General features: G+C 37.2%; 1 protein-coding gene across 2 annotated transcripts in view; it reads right to left on the bottom strand.

Annotated features, from left to right (window-relative positions):
- Positions 1-21,535, bottom strand: part of SLC13A1 (solute carrier family 13 member 1) — a 77,030-nt gene that overhangs the window by 33,105 nt on the left and 22,390 nt on the right. For both annotated transcript variants that reach the window (XM_007177227.2, XM_057550542.1), the window contains 3 exons: positions 19,576-19,763; positions 18,907-18,964; positions 18,780-18,828 (listed from right to left, as the gene is read on the bottom strand). In XM_007177227.2, the coding sequence (XP_007177289.1) occupies positions 18,780-18,828; positions 18,907-18,964; positions 19,576-19,763 (295 nt within the window). The remainder of the gene's footprint in view (positions 1-18,779; positions 18,829-18,906; positions 18,965-19,575; positions 19,764-21,535) is intronic.

Genomic DNA, 21,535 nt, shown 5'->3' with positions numbered 1-21,535 from the left:
TATTATGGATTTATGCGTCATAGTGCTTTTAGAGATTCCTGTCACCCAAATGAGAACATCAGGTTGCTGCTCCTTCTGTGGAGTAAGGCACCTCTTCCACTTATGACACCCTGTGGTTTCTGCATGTCATGGTCACCCGATCTCTTGATGCAAAGGTCGCCTTGCCCTGTCAAGAAGCTGTCTTGGGGAAAGTTGCTTTTAAAATGACCCCAGGGCTTCCCTGGTGGCGCAGTGGTTGAGAATCTGCCTGCCAATGCAGGAGACACGGGTTCGAGCCCTGGTCTGGGAAGATCCCACATGCCGCGGAGCAACTAGGCCCGTGAGCCACAACTACTGAGCCTGCACGTCTGGAGCCTGTGCTCTGCAACAAGAGAGGCCGTGATAGTGAGAGGCCCGCGCACCGCGATGAAGAGTGGCCCCCGGTTGCCGCAACTAGAGAAAGCCCTCGCACAGAAACGAAGACCCAACACAGACAAAAATTAAAAAATAGATTAATAAAATGACCCCAAATACCACTCCTCTCATACATGTGGCTCATGGGAAACAGGCACCTCTGCTCCATTGGCAGTGAAAGTGCAGCTGACTCTCCATTAGATAAGGAGACTCAGCAGTGACTTACACTTTCAAATGTTTCAAGAGTATGTCAAATACTAGTCCACTGGTCTGTAGGAAACAGAGTCTCAAGTTTTCCAAGTGGTGATTTCTCAATATCTATTGCACTGTCTCGAGGTAAATGGAAGGCTCCCCTGCCAAACAATTGATCATACAAGTTGGAGTTTAGGAAGATATTCTAACTTTCTCCAAAGGTAGACTGTCTCTCAACCTTCTCATTTTCAACACTAAATTTAAGAGTCTAAAACTGTTTTTTGGTCACTTGCTTTGCAAATCCTGTGTAAGTAAAACACAGGAATACTTATGGTATGTGCTTGATATGATAGTTGTTCAGGGATAGAAAGAGCCTCGTTTTACCACCTCATTAACCAAGAATTCTGCAGTCACAGCTTCTTTTCCAACATCGCTGTTGAATTACTTCTGTCCCTGTTGTCCTTTGACTCTATTGACAAGTCTTGGTCGCTAAAGCATCTAGTTATTATTCCCAATAGTTTGGTCCTCTCCTTTCTACATTTCCTTTCTTATCCTGTTTAGATTCCTTGGTAAACCAATTCAGTAACTTTCTTTTTTAAGGCACTTTTTAAAACATCTTTATTGGGGTATAATTGCTTTACAATGGTGTGTTAGTTTCTGCTTTATAACAAGGTGAATCAGTTATACATATACATATATCCCCATAGCTCTTCCCTCTTGCGTCTCCCTCCCTCCCACCCTCCCTATCCCACCCCTCTGGGTGGTCAAAAGCATTTATTTTTAAAGCCACTTTATTGAGGTATGATTCACATGTAAAATGTTGTACGTATTTAATATATACAACTTGATGAGTTTGAGGATAATTATACACCCATGAAGCCATCACCACCATCAATAACTTTCTCAACAAAACCCTAAACTCTCTTGTCTCTTTTTTTTTTTTTTAATTCTTATTTATTTATTTATTTATGGCTGTGTTGGGTCTTCGTTTCTGTGCGAGGGCTTTCTCTAGCTGTGGCAAGAGGGGGCCACTCCTCATTGCAGTGCGCAGGCAGCTCACCATCGCGGCCTCTCTTGTTGCGGAGCACAGGCTCCAGACGCGCAGGCTCAGTAGTTGTGGCTCACGGGCCTAGTTGCTCCGCGGCATGTGGGATCTTCCCAGACCAGGGCACGAACCCGTGTCCCCTGCATTGGCAGGCAGATTCTTAACCACTGCGCCACCAGGGAAGCCCTCTTGTCTCTCTTTAGAATGATAGTTCTTTACCAAAATTTTAACTTTGGATGAACCCAACAATTTACTTTCTCTGTGTCATGTCTGCCCCTGAGCAGCCAAGTTCTGTTGGTGAAAATTACACAGAGTAGGGCTTCCCTGGTGGCGCAGTGGTTAAGAATCTGCCTGCCAATGCAGGGGACACGGGTTCGAGCCCTGGTCCGGGAAGATCCCACATGCTGCAGAGCAACTAAGCCCGTGCACCACAACTACTGAGCCTGTGCTCTAGAGCCTGTGAGCCACAACTACTTAAGCCTGTGGGCCACAACTACTGAGCCTGCGCTCTAGAGCCTGTGCTCTGCAACAAGAGAAACCACCGCATGAGAAACCCGCACACCACAACGAAGAGTGGACCCCGCTCGCCGAAACTAGAGAAAGCGTGCGTGCAGCAACGAAGACCCCACACAGCCAAAAATAAATAAATAAAATAAATACATTTATAAAAGAAAATTACACACAGTAGAGGAGAATAGGCTCCCAACATTCATAGTCACAACCTTCAACTGCTTTGTTACTGCTGCACCTCTACCCTGCTGTGTTTCTCTCACCAAATGATTCTACCTGTCTCCACAAGAAAACTTAAAACCTTCCCACTTCTCGTTACACCTCCCTCATAATGCTCCCTCCTCTCACTCTTCACGGGTAGCTCTGCCTCCTATTCCACACAGAAAATAGAAGCTGGTAGAAGTCCCACTGTCAAAGGTAGAAACATACTTGCATCTGCCCTTCCTTCCGTATTCTACATACAAAGAGAGTAAATCTCCTCCTACTTGTTTCTGAACCTCAATCTCTCAGGCCTTCTCAGAAACCTTATACAATAGACTTCACTAGAATTTTCCCACCAAAGTTTAATCATTTTCAAGTCATCTTTCCAAAAGAAGAACAGAAGGCCTTTTAACCCCCCTCTGAATGAAACTACTGCCCACAGCACATCCATTTTCACAGCCAAACTACTCAAAAGAGTTGTCTGCATTCACTGACTCCATTGCTTTAACCTCTCCAATCTGGCTTCTGTCTCTTCAATCCACCAATACATACTTGCTATGATTATTGATAACCTCCATGTTACCAAACCCAACAGATATTTTTCAGTGTCAGGTTTGTAGACCTCTCAGCAGCACCTAAGAGAGTTGATCACTCCTTCCTGCTGGAGAACTCTTCTTTGGGCTCTGTGATATCTCAGTCCTCTGGGTTTCTTCTACATTTCTGCCTGTTCCTCTGTCTCCCTTGCCAGTTCATTTTCCTTGATCCTTCCTTAAAACTGGAATTTCTTGAAACTCTGTCATAAGTACTTGTCTCTTCTCATAGTAATATTTCTTCTTAGGAAATCTCATATGTTTTCATTGTTTTAATGAAAGATAAAACCAGACCACCAAACTTGTTTTCAGCCAGACTTCTCCTTTTAGACCTATCAATCCAATTGTCTGTTCGACATAATTTGAATGTCTTAAAATAAAACTCCAATCCCCAAATGTTCAAAACCAAACTCATTATTTCCTTCCTCAAACCCTGTTCTTCTTCAGGATCATCTATATAAGATAATAGCAATACCATCACCACAATTACAAACGCTTAGAGTGTGCCTAGTATGCAAAAACACTGCTTCAAGTTAAAATCAAATAAATGATTTAATTCACATTTTTCTTACAACACAGTGAGGGTAGTACTGCTAGTATCCCACTTTACACATGAAGACATGAAGCACAGAGAGGTTAAATGGCTTCCCAAGGTTATAGAGCCTGGAAATGGTAGACTTGAATTTTGAGACCATGGAGGGCTCATACCCTCAGCCACTACACAATATTTCTCATCCTCCTTGAAATCATTCTTTTCCTCATCCCACCAAATCCTGTCAATTGTATCTTCTTAAATACATCTGGAGTCTGTTGGGTTTTTTCCATCTCCACTATCACGTTTGGTCTAAGTCATCATTATCTCTGATGTGAGTTACTGTAATCACCTCTTTATAGGTCTCCAATTCTTGCCTATTTCAGACCTGTCTTGCACACTGAGCCTTTTAAAAAAAAGAACTGGATGTATTTAAGAAATATGCAAACAGAAGAACTTCCCCATTTCATACATATAAGCATGCTGTGTGTGACACTGGCACTGAAAGATCCTTTTGAGAAATCATGATAGGAAAAAATGTCTGCTCACTAAAAGCCATCATGGATGTGGGAATGGCATTTAGCATGGCAGGGTCAGGACATTGGATTGTAATTTGCCTTTTACTTTCTAATTAACTTAAAGGTTAGCCCCTAAAGGTATCTACCCTTCACCCCAAATAAATTAATTTACAAATGTCTCCTTTTGCCTTATATTTCTTACATGGGAATGATTTGTATTTTCCACATGATAAAACTTTCCATTGAAAATTTGAAAAATAAAAGATATGTAAGTAAAAGAGTAAAATAAGTTTAAAAATTCTTATGAGTGATACAAAATGACAAACGAAATTTAGGGCTTAACTATTAGCTATTTTATTAAAGGAAAGACTTCAAACACAAATCAGAAAGTGATATATAATTTGGATATTATTAAATTGATAATAAGAAATGGAAACTTAAAGATGTAATGTGCATGTAATTTCTCATCATCACATTAAAACTTTCAAAAATACAAAGAAAAAATTGGATTTCATAAAAAATTGGACTTCATATATGTATATATGCAGTCATATATATAAAATAATGATAAAACTGCACTGGCAGATATAAAATTAAAAAAATAGAAAAGTATTGACATATTTGCATGCTTTAGGCCTTATGGACTTCTCGTACTTTTTTCCTATATAAAGACTTTAAAACTTACATGAATGCTACAGCACAAAAGGTGATGTTTCTGCAAATATCGTGGACAATTTAGAAAAGCATTACAAATTCAAGTTAAATTCAAGTCCTGCAGTAGATGGTAATGGCAATATATCATAAAACACATCAAGGGTTAAGTGGAGGTCTTTGGGAGGTGGCATGGGGTGCACCACTTGCGTTATCTAGCTAGTAAACATGAATCCCAAGCAGTCAGCTCTACTGTTATTTTTACTTAGGGCATGTGATTGCTGGACTGGACTAGTTTGAAGAGATGATACTGCAGTAAGGGGTAAAAGTTGAGGACCAGAGGGATAGTAGTAGAGGGCAATGGGCAGGAAAATACAGCTCTTAAGTCTGAGATGAGCCACTAATTAAGCCAACGATTGGTACAGAAACTATAAAAAGGAGTGGGGGGAGTCCTTAGCAAATTAATCTTCTGCTCAAGACAGTAGTTTCAACCTGAGACCAAGTGTTTGACCCTAATCTAAGAGGGTGTTGGAATAAGTCACTCAGGGTAGAAAGTAAGATTCAGACCCTAAGAGCACATGTTTGCAGATTATCAGACTAATCATTACTATGATTTTTCCATGAGTGGAGGAAGAATTGGGGGGGGGTGTATTTTCTCCTAGGAGTTCGGGAGAGAAAAAAAAAATCCAAAGTAAAGAAGGGAGAAGCAAAGTGTCTAGAGGGGTGAGGCTGGAGACAGTCAGGGATGAAGTGGCCAGAGAAAACCTCTTGTGCTGATGACCAAAGGACACTGCCGTGACTATACTGTGAATGGGAAAGTGCTTGTTTTATGTTTCATGATGAGAGATTTATGTGAAATTAAATGTATAGAATGATGTAATTTTTAAAAAAATAAAAAATATATCTACATACACATATGTGCCTAGAAATAAGACTGAAATGAAATATGTCAAGATATGAGAGTAACTGCTACCTTCTTGATACTTTTTGTATCTTCCACAATCATAAAAAAGTTTTTTAATATATAAAAGAATCATAGACTATTAGAACAGATAGGTATTTAGAGATAATCTGGTACAAAGACCTAAATTTTCAGAAGAGCAAAATCTCAGTGTGACATAATGGTCACAGCAGAATTGAAGCAGATTTCTGTGTATCTGAGTTCCCTCTCAATAATTTCCCTTGTGTCATCTTGCCTTCCAGAACACTTTTTATTTATGTGAGTTTTTTAACCTACATCTAAAACTTTACATTTAATTACATTTCATATTGCTTAGCGTGTTTTATTCAATCCCAATTATCATACATTCGTATTTCCCACAAATATATGACATTTAAGACCTTGTGAGTATGTCTCACAACTGCTTTCAAGTGACTGAAAACATTTTGTCCAGGACATGACCAAATTCAAAATCCTAAGATAAGCGGGTGGTGCTCAAGGGACATTTCTGAACAGAAATCCTGCAGGTCCAGATATAACTCACTATTGCCACCTGGTGGTAGTGATTGCAGAGTCCAGTGATTATCACCAACCCCGGGTGCTAATAATGCATACATGAATCACCACGAACTAAACCAGTGGTCTCCACTGCACTGTACAAAATAATTCATTTGGGTGAGTGTGGTATAAAAAACATTAGGGGTTCTATTTATATTTCGATATTTATGCAAGGCAAATTGCACAAAATATTAGTTCCTGCTAACCATTTTCTGCTTGCCAAAGACAGCCAGTTTAAAAATCTTCCAGCTCTTTCTGGACATTTATTTGCACTTACTTTAACAGTATTCATATGATACCATCTCTTGATTTCTCAGTTGAAGGCATTACAGTTAAAATTCCACTATGTTAGATGATGAGAATTTAGCTATCTTTCACAGCATCCTCCACTGAACACACTTATACTTTTCATGCCTCCATCGTTCTCCCATTATGGCTGTATCATAATTCTGCTTAGAGCAGAGTTCAGTGTTCAGAATGTTGTCTAGATATCTATTAACAGCTGAGCAATGGGATTTATATTACCTTTCCTGTTTTGTGTCCCCTGCTTACTTGCTTAGCTTTCTAAGTGGATACCACTAAATCAGCCCCAAATATTCCCTGGTTGTTTAAATCTTCCCTTCGAACAATCAGGTGACAGGACGCCTAATCTACATCAAATATTCTACCAATTCCATTGTCTTAGAGACATCTCTTCCAGGGCTTTACTGCTTGTCCTACATCTAGTCATTTTCTTCCTCTAAGACCTGCAAAGATCTATCTAGACTTAAGTCTAACCTCTCCCTTCATTGGTAGTTTGGGTATTGATTTCTAGATTGGAAACAATGTTACTCAGAATTTTGAAGCCATTTCCTCCTTACTGCCTGGGAGTTCCCAGTGTTGCTATAAAGAAGTCTTCTGCCATTCATTTTTTTATCTTAAGGAATCTGTTTTTCCCCCTTTCTGGAAACTTTTAGGGTCTCTCTTCATTCACCATGTTCTGAACTCTCATTGTCCTTCCCTATGTGCATCTGTTTCATCAATTTTGCTGGCACCCGGTGGGACTTTATGTCATAAAAATTATATTCTTTTATGGAAGTTTTCTTGAGTTTTGATGTAATCTCAGTCTTCTCTATTCTTTTTCTGAAACTCCTATTATTTTCTTATCTTGTTTCTTCCTTTTAACTAAAATTTCCACTTATCTTTTATATCTTTACATTATATTGATATTTTGTATTTTATATATTTTCTATTTTATTTATATATTTATTTTTTGCTTCTCATTCCTCTTTTATAGAATGTCATTCATATTTTATGAATGCAATTTCTTTGTTCACCTCTCTGAATATATTAATGATAGTTTCTTGTCTTGTGTTTTCAACTTCTTGCACAGTCTCTGTTTCCTGCAAGTTTCTGTTTCCCTTTTGTTTGTTTGGGTCTCTCTCTTTCATGCCTGAGGCTGTCTTCAGATATCCAGGAACTTTGGTGGTTTGCTCATATTTAAGGCAGTGAAAAGCTGGTTGGAAGTCCTGTACATGTACTTTGGGATTTGTTGTTGACTGTGGGCACATATATAGTATCATCTGACTGGAGCTTTTTTTGAGAAAACCCAGTGCTGTATATTTTCATCTTTTCTCTTGTGCTGATTGCATTCCCCAAAGCAAACCTCCTGGTCTCTTGCCTACTGTCACCTGGAGGGAATAGGCCTGGCTATTAGGGACAGTGGGGTGGAAGGTGGGGTTCTCACCATTCAACATATTAACTGTCACTCAGTGTCCCTGTTTTCATTGTGAAATCTGTTCCTGACCCTGAACTCCTTCCCGTCTGCTTTACCATGTCAAAAGACTACACTTCTGTTTGGTGGGGGAGGAGCAGCTGCATCCATGTACAGGTTGGGAAGAAATTTGTGGATTTAACTGTTTCATAAGCAATTTTTTTACTTACCCTCACTTTTCAACATTTGTAAAAACTCTGAGGGCTGCTGCTAGGTAAATTAGATATCTCTTCCCTCTTGTGTCTCCCTCCCTCCCACCCTCCCTATCCCACCCCTCTAGGTGGACAAAAAGCACTGAGCTGATTTCCCTGTGCTATGTGGCTGCTTCCCACCAGCTATTTTACATTTGGTAATATATATAAGTCCATGCCACTCTCTCACTTTGTCCCAGCTTACCCTTCCCCCAGCCCGATAAAGAAGATGTGGTACATATATACAATGGAATATTACTCAGCCATAAAAAGAAATGAAATTGAGTTATTTGTAGTGAGGTGGATGGACCTAGAGTCTGTCATACAGAGTGAAGTAAGTCAGAAAGAGAAAAACAAATACCATATGCTAACACATATATATGGAATCTAAAAAAAAAAAATGGTCATGAAGAAGCTAGGGGCAGAACAGGAATAAAGATGCAGACCTACTAGAGAATGGACATGAGATTGCTTATTTTTGTAATTTACTGTTGACTTAAGAATTCCACTTTCATGGGATAACTGAGGCATTTTCCTCCCATTCTTTAACTTTCCAGCTTCGAAAATGATTTTGCTGTCATCTCCTCTCTTGATAATTTTATAATTGTGACTTATGACTTAAAAGTCTATTCTTGTTTTAATGGAGATTTGGGATAGAGTGAAGGTAAATGGACCTATTCAATCTGCTATCTTGTTGGAAGATGCAATATTTCTCTTTTTACATTAAAAAAACCCCTAGAAATAAATGATTCTTGACTAATAATTATTGCACAGATTGACTTTAGTGCCTTCATGGCCCATACATTGGTGGATGATGGAGGTAAAGGGAGAGGAGAGGAAAATTCCGTGTGCACAGAGGGACTGACAATAGGGCCCTGCCCACTTTGTTCACTCTCAGCATATTGAGTTTATATGGGCTTGGTAAGTGGATAACAAATTATCCTTTCTAGTTTTAATTAAACTAGCCCTCCCATAATGTGCTTACAGCTGTAAATGATTACTACAGGAAATGACTTATGTAAAAAAAAAACAAAAAACCTAGAATGAAGATAATACAAGAAAATATAAGAGGATATCCTTCTCCTACTTGTGATATGAATTCTTCATGAAGATCTGGAGAAGATCTAATTAGCAATAACCTGAACAACTCAGAAGAGCTGGTAACAAATTTGAAGTTATCAATAAGACTCCTTGAAATAGGATTTTTATCCACTGTAGTTAATAAAGAATTATGATGCATATTGTGAATTGGGATATTCGTTTATATAGTAATAGTATAACAAATAGATATTCAAAATTTAGCACTCAAGACAGGACTTTTCATAAAAATTCTATGTTTCTAGCAATGTCAAAAATCAATTGAGGGCTTCCCTGGTGGCGCAGTGGTTGAGAGTCTGCCTGCTAATGCAGGGGACAGGGGTTCGAGCCCTGGTCTGGGAAGGTCCCACATGCCGCGGAGCGGCTGGGCCCGTGAGCCACGGCTGCTGAGCCTGCGCGTCTGGAGCCTGTGCCCCGCAACGGGAGGGGCCGCGATAGTGAGAGGCCCGCGCACCGCGATGAAGAGCGGTCCCCGCACCGCGATGAGGAGTGGCCCCCGCTTGCCGTAACCGGAGAAAGCCCTCGCACGAACCGAAGACCCAACACAGCCAAAAAATAAATAAATAAATAAATAAAGTAGCTATAAAAATCAATTGAATCCAGGATTTATTTTACAAAATGTTATATCCTAAATGTTAAGTATGTAGAAGCTTCCTTTGTAATTTCTTAGTGAAGAGCAAAAAATCAAAACATACATGCTATTAGAAAAAAATCCCGTTCTTTTTATAGTGGTAAAAATGACTGAATGATATGTAAATAAATATAGCAGCATAGGACGTCAGTATAAGTGTGTGTGTGTGTGTAGGGTGATATAAAAAATAAAGAACAAAAAGAAAATAAAAAAGAATGCAGGAAAGAGAGATGGAAAGAATAAATATTTAGAAAAAATAGAAATCTGGCACTAAAAATTATTCTAAATTTATAAAGTCACAGAAGGTTCAAGGGGATCAAACTTGTCAGGCAAAAATTTCTAACCTGGATAAAAATGCAAAAGCCAACAATATGCTTTTTATAAGAGGAACATCTAAAGTATAAGGACATAGAACTATTGAAAGTGAAAGGATAGAAGTAATGTCAGGTAAACACTAACCTAAAGAAAGCTGGTATTGGTATTACATTATCAGCAGACAAACTCGAAGACCCCAAAACATTACCATAGATTGAGAGGGACACTGCAAAATGGTAAAAGTGTTAATTAACCAGGAACATATAAATATTCTAAACATTATTATGTGATAGGGATAATAACATAATCTGAAAATATATAGAAACCAAAATTGACAGAACTATCAGGAGAAATAGATATAGCCACATCATGGAGGGAGATTTTAACAAAACAGTTGCATTAATTGCTGGGTTAAGCAGACAAAAAGTTGTTAGGTCACAGACAATTTGAAAATCACAACTGGCAAACTTGATCTAATAGACTTGGAAAATACTGCACCCAGTAAGTTGAAAATACGCAATCCTTTTTTAGCGCAAGGAAATATTTATCACAATTGGCCACATGCTAGTCCACAAATCTGCCTCAACAAGTTTAGAGGAACTGATGTCATACAGACCAGTTTCTGACCACAGTAAATTTATGTTAGAAATAAAAAAACAAAAAGTAGCTACAGAAGACTTATTTATTTCAAAATTTAAAACACATGTCTAAGCAGCTCATGGATCAAAGACTCTAGCATAATGGAAATCAGAAAACACAAAGAACTAAAAAATATGGAATGCAGCTAAAGTGGAAGAAATGGAAGAAAATTTGTCTCCTCAAATTCTTACTTTGGAAGAGAAGAAAAGCTCAAAAAAAGTAATGGAAATGTATACTTTTAAAAGTAAATGAACAGAAACTAAATGCAAGGATAAAATAGACAGAACGAAGTAATAAAGAGAAGAAACTAATAAAGTAGAACATGAAATAGGATCAAAAGAGCCAAAAGCTGGTTCTTTGACAAGACTTATAAGACATAAAATCGACATACTTTTGGAAGAATTATTCCAAAAATGTTTAAAAGCCTAAGTAAAAATATTAGGAATTAAAAGATACATAACTAAAAATACTGTATAAATTAAATAGGTCATAAGTGAATATTATAAACAACATGCTACTAAATTTGAAATGGAATGCATAAATTCCTAGAAAAATATAACTAAAACTCAAGGAGAAATAGAAAATATGAATAATTCTGAATCCAGGAAAGTAATAGAGTAATTGCTAAGTATATGCCTTCTGCTTTCTCCCTTCTGTTTCCTGCTAGCTGGAACAGAGAATGGATAGAGGGAGATGAGGCAGCCATCTTGAACCATGAGGTAGCCATCAAGTGCTGATGATGGCAGAGCAAGGATAGAAGGAGTCAAGGTCATCATGATTGTGGAGCTACCATACCAGCCTATTTCTGTCTTATTAAAACTATTGCTATTTTTGGTCTTTGTTGAGATGAAGAAGTAACTAATATAAGTGGTAATACTGAAAAGAAAATAAGAAAATGATTAACATGAAATTCTGGGCTGTGGCTACGTTGATAAGGGGATGGATGTGATGGTGTGAAGAAAGGAGATGGAATCAGAGAAGAGCTCATGGAGAATTCTAGAAGTTGTTATGTTCTATTTCTTAAGCTGGGGTGTTGGTAAATACCATTTTATTCATCTTATTATTCTTTTAAATTTTTGTTACATTCTTTAAATATGTATATATTAAAATATTTCATAATCAAGATATATGAAAAACAATTTGGGGACAAAATAAATGTATTCCTTTGTTAGGAAATATCATTGGAATATGAAAAGAAAAATATTGTTGAAGATTTTAGGAAACAAAATACAGTATTAGAATAAATGTTATGGTATGGGAGGTTTATTGTACAGTTAGAGGAAAGTACAGATGCTTCCAACATGGCTAAGCTCATGTTATTTGCTAGATAATATTTTAACAATATAAAATGTGAAGAACCACATTTTTGTGATTCAAAAATGAAAGATATATAGAAGAAAAGGTATCAATAGTCAATCACTTCTTTAATAACAAAATGTTTTGTGGAAACCTAGCTAAGTAAACCAATGGAGCCCAGCTAGGGCTTTGACTACAATAAATATTAAAATCTCGAGTGAGGTCGTGTTTACAGGTTGCTGCTATGATTCCTCTCTTTTTTTAATGAATATTAAAATAAATTATTTACTCAGAAGTGGATTTACCCCACCAACTGTTGCCACCCGCTTCTCTCTTCTTTCGGAAGATACATCTGGCAGAATTTCACGTGGATTGGGTTTGACCTGTTTGCTGATACCCAGGCATTTACCTTCACTTTAGTGAAGCCTCTTTGTGGGGCATATTGGATCCCCAGTATATGTCAGAAATATCATCCTTTGTTCTGATTTAATACCATTGATAATGAGGCTTCCAAATTCTCAGTTGAACGGAATGAGTTCTCATAAATTGGATTAGTGAGTAGAATAGTTACAATTTCTTTTGAAAGTTCAACTTCATCTTGTATTCCCAGAGGCACAGAAAACTGCCAAGTTAAAAAAAGACCAAGTAAAGGGTACAAACTTTCAGCTATAAGATGAGTAAGGACTTAAGAGCCATCACAAAACATGGTGACTAGAGTTGACAACACTGCACTTGACAACTGAAATTTGCCAAGAGAGTAGAACTCAAATGTTCTCACCAAAAAATAAAAAAGAAAAGAAAAGAAAAGAAAAAAAGATAAATATGTGAGGTGATCAATGTGCCAATCAACCAGATGGGGGAAAACATTTCACCATGAATACTTCATCAAATCACCACGATGTACACTTTAAATATCCCATGATCTTTTTCAACTTTATTGAGGTATAACTAACAAATAAATTGTAAGATATTTAAAGTGTACATCATAGTGATCTGATCCACATATACATTATGAAAAGATTAACCCCATCCAGCCCATCAACACATCCATCACCTCACCTTTCTTTTTCTTTCTTCCTTTCTTTCTTTTTCTTTTTCTTTCTTTCTTTCTTTCTTTCTTTCTTTCTTTCTTTCTTTCTTTCTTTCTTTCTTTCTTTCTTTCTCTTTCTTCTTTCTTTCTTTCTTTCTTTCTTTCCTTCTTTCTTTCTTTCTTTCCTTTTTTTTTCTTCTTTTTTTCTTTTTTTTGGTGAGGCATTCAAGTATCAGTCCCCTAGCCAATCTCAACCATACAACAGTATTATCAACTCTAGTCCCCATGTTTTACATTAGATCCTCTGACTTTATTTATCTTATAGCCAAATGCTTATACTCTATTACCAACCTCTCCCTATTTACCTACCCACCACCCTGCCCCATCCCCTGGCAACCATTTTTCTACTCTTTGTTTCTATGAGTTTTACTTTAAAAAAAAAAAGAAAGATTTCCATATATAAATGAAGCCATGCAGTATCTGTCCTTCTCTGTCTGGCTTATTTTACTTAGCATAGTGCACTCAAGTTTCATCCATGTCATTGCAAATGGCAGAATTTCCTTTTTTGCCATGGCTAAATAATATTACATGGTATATACATACCACATCTTCTTGATCCATTCATTCACTTAGGTTTTTTTCCACATCTTGGCTACTGCAATGAACATGGGAGTGCAGATTTCCTTTGAATATATACCCTGTAGTGGGATTGCTGGATCCTATGGTGGTTCCATTTTTAATATTTTGAGGAACCTTCATACTGCTTTCCATAGTGGTTGCACCAGTTTACATTCCCACCAACAATGAACAGGGGGCTCCCTTTTCTCGACACCTTCAACAACACTTGTTATCTCTTGTCTTTTTGATGCTGCTGTGATTCCTAAAGGGTGTGTAATAGGCTCTCTCTCTCTCTCAATCATTCTCCCTCTCTTTCTGCTCACCTCTCTATAAACCTCAGGGTTTGGCAGGATGAGTAAAGGAGACCCGTGAGTTGTCTCAAGTGAGGTCTGAGAGGCATTAACAATTGGCTTTGCTGCCGAATTTCACGTGGTCTAAGAGAAGGCAAGAGTAATCAAGAAGAACTTTTGTTTGTAGCACCTACTTGATCTAATCTAAAATTCCTTTTCCACATTTGATCTAGGGACCAGATATTCTAGAACTGATATCTCCTTACTCGGCAGAACTAATGCCCCTAGTCCCTGACATTATGACCCATGCTAATTACTGTTATACGGTTCTTAGAATTTTTGGAGAATATTAAAGAGTGCCCTCTTACAGAATTTGATTTTGAATAATAAGAATTTCACCCCCAAACTAAACAACACGTAATTAAAAGCAAAATTCAATTTATTCAAGGAAATTTTCCTTTGAACTTTTCCCTTTGGGGAACAAGAAATTATATAAGATGAATGGAAAACAATTATTTTAGGCCTTTCATTAAAAGTGTACTGATTTTTCATTGCCTTTCATTCAAAGATGTCTGGAGGTTTAGAAATTGAGCTAGTGTAAAAAATCTGGGGTATCTCTTTGATTAATACTAGTGCTTGAAAGAAGGAAAAAATATAGCAACTTGATTCTTCTCTTGGTATGTAAAAATATATTTTTGGAAACCTGGAACTCATTTCTTATGGAAATAATATGAGTGATGATTGGTCTCCCAATTGCTCCACTGGAACCTGACAAATCTATTCCCTCATGTATGGCAGTGTCATTTTGGGGTCTTCCTTTCTTCTTGTTCCTTTTCTTCTCTAAACATATTTCAGCTACTTTTGGAGTAATATAGAATTTATGGGCTAAGTACCTACCCACCATTTTTATTCTGGGCATGAGTAGGGGGTTCTGCTAATGGGTGGGCCATTGCCTATAGTGAAAAGGGAACTTGGTGAGTCATGGAAGATATCTCTTTTTTAAGTATGCAGCTTAGGAATATGACTCTTAGATAGGAGTGCTCCTTAATCAGTTCCTGGAATCTGAGGAACCGCTGAATATCCATCAGCTTCAAAACCAGCATATAATCATCACCATCAGCTGCTGCAGCAGCAGCAATGGGAAAATTATCATCAAATTATCATCGTTATCATCTTTACCAAAACTTTGCAGTTCTATTAACAATAATTTTAGGACTGATAAAGTATATAAAGAACTCATACAACTCACTAGCAAAAACATCCAACCAACCAACCAAACAAAAATCCCCAGACAAGCCAATTGAAAAATGGGCAGAGGAACTGAATAGACATTTTCACAAAGAAGACATCCAAATGGTCAACAGGTACATGAAAAGGTGCTCAACACCACTAATCATCAGGGAAATGCAGGTCAAAAGAATAATGAGTTATCATCTCACACCTGTTAGAATGGCTCTTATTATAATAGCATTATGGGCTTCCCTGGTGGCGCAGTGGTTGAGAGTCTGCCTGCTAGTGCAGGGGACGCGGGTTCGAGCCCTGGTCTGGGAAGATCCCACATGCCACGGAGCAGCTGGGCCCGTGAGCCACAATTGCTGAGCCTGCGCGTCTGGAGCCTGTGCCCCGCGACGGGAGGGGCCGCGATAGAGAAAGGCCCGCGCACCGCGATGAAGAGCGGTCCCCGCACCGCGATGAAGAGTGGCCCCCGCTTGCCGCAACTGGAGAAAGCCCTCGCACGAACCGAAGACCCAACACAGCCAAAAATAGATAGATAGATAAATAAATAAATAAATAAATAAATAAATAAATAAATAAATAAATATAATAGCATTATGCTAAGTGAAATAAGTCAGACAGAGAAAGACAAATACTGCATGGTATCATTTATATGTGGAATCCATAAAAGCCAAACTCATAAAACAGAGAGTAGGGTGGTGGTTACCCGGGGCTGGGGGTGGGGGAAATGGGGAGATGATGGTCGAAGGGTGCAAGCTGCTAGTTTTAGGATGGATAAGTTCTGGGGATCTAATGTACAGCATGAGTATTATAATTAATACTATATACATAGCTAGAAGTTGCTAAGAGAGTAGATCTTAAATGTTAACACTGCAATAAAGGAATGGTAATTATGTAATGTGATGGAGGTGTTAAATAAAGCTATGGTGGAGATCATTTTGCAATATGTAAGTATATCAAATCAACACGTTGGTGATTCAGATGTGTAAAAACATGGCAAAATGGTGCAAATTACTAAAAAATCTATGCCTTTCATTTTTTTTCTCTTCTTTGAAATTTATTTTAAATCATCCCCTCTCAAAAGGAGTAATATTTGGATCTTTTTTGACTTGTAGTTCACATTCAAAGCCAAACCACACAGGATTTATTTTAATTCAATAAAATGTCCCACCAACTTCCTGAAAAAAGCAGAAGACTAAAACATTATGAATATAAATATTCCTTCCATTTTATAGCTAGATTAAGTAGATATAGATTCTTCCACATGATCAGTTAATCTTAAATTATCTAGTTTAAATCTAGCAAAGAACAGGTGCAATTTATTATAATTATAACACAAACTATACAATATGTTTATATCTGAGAAGAGATTTGTAACTGGTAAAAATCAAAACATATCTTAAATGTACAGTATGTAAAAAATACTTTCATGTGATCTCTTATAAATAGCACTATTACAGAGCAAAAAGTGATCCCTTAATTTTTCTTTTACACCAAGCTAAATTTTTATATATAAAGTTCTAGAAAGACCATAGAATCATTGTTCAAAGGTCTTGCTCTTCTCTCCCAAACTCAGATCTTAATCTTTACTGCCTAAAATATACCCAAATTACCTTCTCCCCGTTGAAAACTTATTTCCCCTCAGTGTTTCCCATCTCAGTCCGTGGCATCACCATCTGCCTTTACCTAGCTTACTGTAGCAGGGGCATCTTCTATACTTTTCTCTCTCTCATCCACAAAGTCAGATTAATCAAAAAATTCAGTTAGGTCCATACCCTCTGCCTTTCACATTGTTGCCACAGTAAGCTTCTCAAAGGGCAGAATTTAACATGCTGCCTCCTGGCTTCAAAGCTCTCTATTTCCCTTAAGATGAACTAAACTCCTTTGCATGGCATGAACAGCAATTTTTAACCTGGCCCAACCTATCCAAACATTTCACTTTCCACAGCTCATTCCTGGCACCTGCACGGGAGATGTTTCCCCAAAAAAGCCCTGCTCTCGACATTTCGGGGTCTTTGAATTCATCATATTCTCTGATTATGTTACCTCTTCCTTTTTCTCTCCTTCGTTAATTAGTCAAGATAAATATCTATTGAATACCTACTCTCTGTCAAACAATGGAATGTGCTAGGGGATTATATGCTGGACCAAGTGGACACAGTCCCTGCGCTCATGGAGTTTGCACTTCCCTGATTGCACACGACATCTTGCTCCAGACTCAAATTCCTTTACCTCACATTCCCTCTGGCAATATTCCTAGATTGAGCTAGTTGCTCCGGCTTCTGGGAGATCTGGCCTCTGTGTGCACCTTTGCTGTGGTATTTATGTCACGCATTTTTTTAAAGTCCATCTTCCCCATTAGACTCTGAGCTGCTTATGGTTAAGGAGCAGGTCTTTTCATCAACAGACCTTCCTACAATGCCTAGGACAGTGTTGGATGTCAAATCCATTGGAAGCCAAAATTTAGGCATCACGCCAGAAAACTGGGTTTGTAAAGATGACCACAAGAAAGTTACTGAGTGCAAGTATATCCAGCAGTTTTTTTGTTTTTTGTTTTTTTTATCCAGCAGTTTTTAAAGCTTATTTCTAATGCATTCTTCTGTGATGCAGCTGGCATACTGTTGATTTTATATGTTTTAAAAGAATTACTTCTCTCCCTAAAGATGATAATGTTTTCATAAATATGTATTCAATTCTCATCTTAAAAACCCTTAATATACCCTGTAGCTAGTGGTTTAAAACTTATCTTTGTATAAGTTTTCTCTTTACATAAAAATCGCTCTTCCCTTGAAGATTTCTGTAAATAACAAGAAAGTTTTCTTTTTCCTATTGAGTTGCATGCTAATGCATTATAGCCTGAGGAAGGAACATATGCCCCACTCTCATTTTTCTAACGCCATGGTTACCGTCGGACTATTTCTATGCAGGATTATTTTTCAATGGTCTCGAGATATATTGCTCCCAATACAACCTAGTATAGTATTTTAAAATTGATTTATTCTGGGGAAATGAATTCTACGGGATAGTTTACAAAAGTCTCTTTCCTTCCTTGAATAGGCAGAATAGCTACAACCCCTCCATCTGTGTTTGACAGTAGTGGCTCATGAATTCTGCATTGAATTTAGTGGTAAGGAAGACACTAAAGATAACTGAATCGTAACTACATGAATAGGAGTTGCTCTAAGTTCATAACCTGGAAGAAATAGGATGAGCCTAATAAAAAGGCAGCAAGATTTTAATAAGAAAATGAAACAACAATCTGAGACTAGCATTATATTTCTTTAAACTACAAACACTAACTGCCATCACCATGAACCTGGTAAAAGGAGAAAATGAGGCTGATTTTCAGAGCCTAAAATGTTTCCTATCAGGATGTTGATTTCAGTCCATCCATGAAGCTTATCAAACCATTACAACATGCTTTGATGTAAGCAAGTAAAGTAGTTTATAGACAAGGAAGCAAGTAACAGGTTTTAAAATGCGTACATATCTAACTGCAGATCTAATATAATTTTACATATAATTATTCAGAGAGAATCAAATTTAATGTACCTTTTCTATCTCCATCTTGCTTGAAATTTTCCCTGCATCATTACTGTATCTGAAAAACAAATTGACCCAGTTTATAATTTTATTAAAATGTAATTCAGAAAATCCTAATCAAAATAATATTCTTTACCCTGGAACTGGTTTTGTTTTCTCTTTCCTCTCACTTGTTTCATGTCCATTAACATTTTCTGCAAAACATTAAATAGAAAAAAAAAAAATTTAAATGAAGGGTTATCAGTGTGTGTATGTGTGTGTATGAAGATGGAAGCATTATTAGAAACTGAAAATAAACAAATTCACCTTGTACTGACGTAACAGTCATCATAGTAAAGTATTTTACAAACACCAATATCCTCCCAACATTTTTTTTCACTGCATCAGAGCAGTTTATCAGACCAGAAATAACCAAGGTAAAATGTGATGCTGTTTCCAAATAGAATATGAGAATTAAAGGTTCCCAATATTATGCAGGAAAAGTCATTTCAGTATAAAAGAGTAACCTGGAGGTCTACTGATAAAGGCATGAAAGACAGAGTTCTAACAGACTGGCTGGAGGATAGAAACGTCATACTTATTCTTTCCCTTTTGGCAGAGAATGTAAATTCAACCATTAATTGAAAGTAAAATATTTGGGTAAATGTAATTCCCTTGTATAAATACTGGAACATAGAGAAAGAAGAAGGTTAAATTCCCATCATGCATGTATGGACAATTAGTTCAAAATATAACCCAGAATTCTTGAGTTTATTCTATTGCCCAAATGACTAGACCCCACTGTGGCCAAATCAACATGTGATACCATCTGTTTCCAGTCCATAGTTGGTTGATCCACTGATATAAGTCATCTGAGTAGCCTCAACCTCTGCTTCAGCACTGATGATCTGCTGGGCCACAGCCTCCACGATGGGCATCACCATGGCAGCAGTAGAGGTGTTGCTAAGCCACATAGATAAGAAGGCGGTACTGCTCATGAACCCCAAGGTCAGCCTGAAATGAGAGGGCCTTTATTATGAACTGTACTCTCTAGCTTCACTAGCTCTGTATCACTTAACTGTAAAGGATGTTGTTTATGAGTTGTGAATTAATTTTTTCAAAACATAGACGGTTAAGATTCCTCCCAGATGAGGGACTCTGAGGACAGCTATAGCCAGGTAGAAATCAAAATGGCACATGTAAGGGCAGAGTTCTTATGAGGTTTGTCTCCCTGAAAACCATAAGGATCTTCTCTCCGAAACCAGAAAAGTGATAAAACTTATACTCAAACTGCAAGCTGGTAGATGGTGTAACAGCTAATAATATTACACCAATATCTGAATGCCCTTTACAGATGACACATCTTCAAATACTAGTAAGATAAGGTGCGGTCAGCATTTGCATTTAAGATCCCTTATCCTTTCTTTTATGTTTGGGTCGTATCTCTGATTATTAGTATATGTGCCAAGGAGGCACAAGGGCAAGGAGGGAGGTTAATATTTATAAATCTGCTTTTTACTTGTTAACTACTCTGGTTCAATATATGGTGGGTGGAAGAAATGGGTAAAGTCACTAGCTAAAATGAGGTTTCAGAATTTTCTGTAGATTCAATTATTCATGCTCTCCTGAATCTGACATCCCTGCCTGTTGTCAAGACTGGATGTATTACATTGTCTCCTCTTACAAATAGAGTAATTCTTCTCCCTTAAAAAATAACATACCTAAGATTATAGGATTTTAAACCATGTCTATAAGCTTTCAAAATCACAATTGGGAAAAAAACACGATCTCTTTTGAGTAGGAGGTCCAAGAAAATCATTCAGAAGCACATCTTTCCATATAGAGCCATTTATGAAATTCTCTGACTCTCTTTTGAAATAGATCTATAAGAAAAATTCCACACTATAAATTCCAACTACAGATAAGGTGGATATTTTCTATGTGTAAAACAAAACAAAAGAAAACTTTTAAGAAAACTGTTTAAACAAGAAATGATTCTTAATAAAAAAAAAACAATTTTAACTTAAGGCACTGGCAAAACAAGAAATCTTTCAATACACAAAGGGTGGGAACTGATAAAACTTCTGCGTGGTAAAAATGCCTTAAATTGAAAAACCGCTTAGTGGTATAATGGACAGGACCCTTGCCTCACTGTGCAGTGCATGACCTCACCCCCTGGGGCCAGTGAGTAGGTGGCCAAGGAAAAGAGACACATTTCTACAGCACTTTAAGAGGCATGGAACACCATTTCATTGTAAGAGTGAAATACCCTTAATACATACATGTCGTAAAATTTTTAAGTAACAGATATTTTTTAAAATGTGTCTGATCTGAGTTATTGAATTTTTTTTCTATTTAACAAAACAGTTTGCTCCATAAATGATAAACACAGATGTGGTTACCCCCTGGAACGAATTATGCAACATAATTCAATACAATTTTCCTATTTTTAAAGAAAGATGAGAAGGGAAGAACCACCTAAGGCTTTAAAGCATAATGCCATTAGGTAAATGATTATGACACTGGAATTTTTTTTTTTTTTTAGCTCCCATCTATGTTCTTAACAAGAGCTAGAATTAAAACCAAAACAGCCAATCAATTTAATGGAAAAAAGCATTTATTTTACTGGGGAAAATCAGTCTAACGAGTGATTTCACATTCTATAAATGAACCTTCTTAATTGCTTCACTTTGGAACAGTTCATTTAAAAAGAGAAATGTTCACCTTGGAATTTTTCTGCACATATTTGTATTTTGTCAGCAATGTCTTTGGTTCTTAATATCCTC

The sequence above is a fragment of the Balaenoptera acutorostrata genome, chromosome 7 (assembly GCF_949987535.1).
Source record: "Balaenoptera acutorostrata chromosome 7, mBalAcu1.1, whole genome shotgun sequence".
Classification (NCBI taxonomy): domain Eukaryota; kingdom Metazoa; phylum Chordata; class Mammalia; order Artiodactyla; family Balaenopteridae; genus Balaenoptera; species Balaenoptera acutorostrata.
The sequence above is the reverse complement of the archived record's forward strand: the minus strand, read 5'-3'. Positions and strand labels throughout refer to the sequence as shown.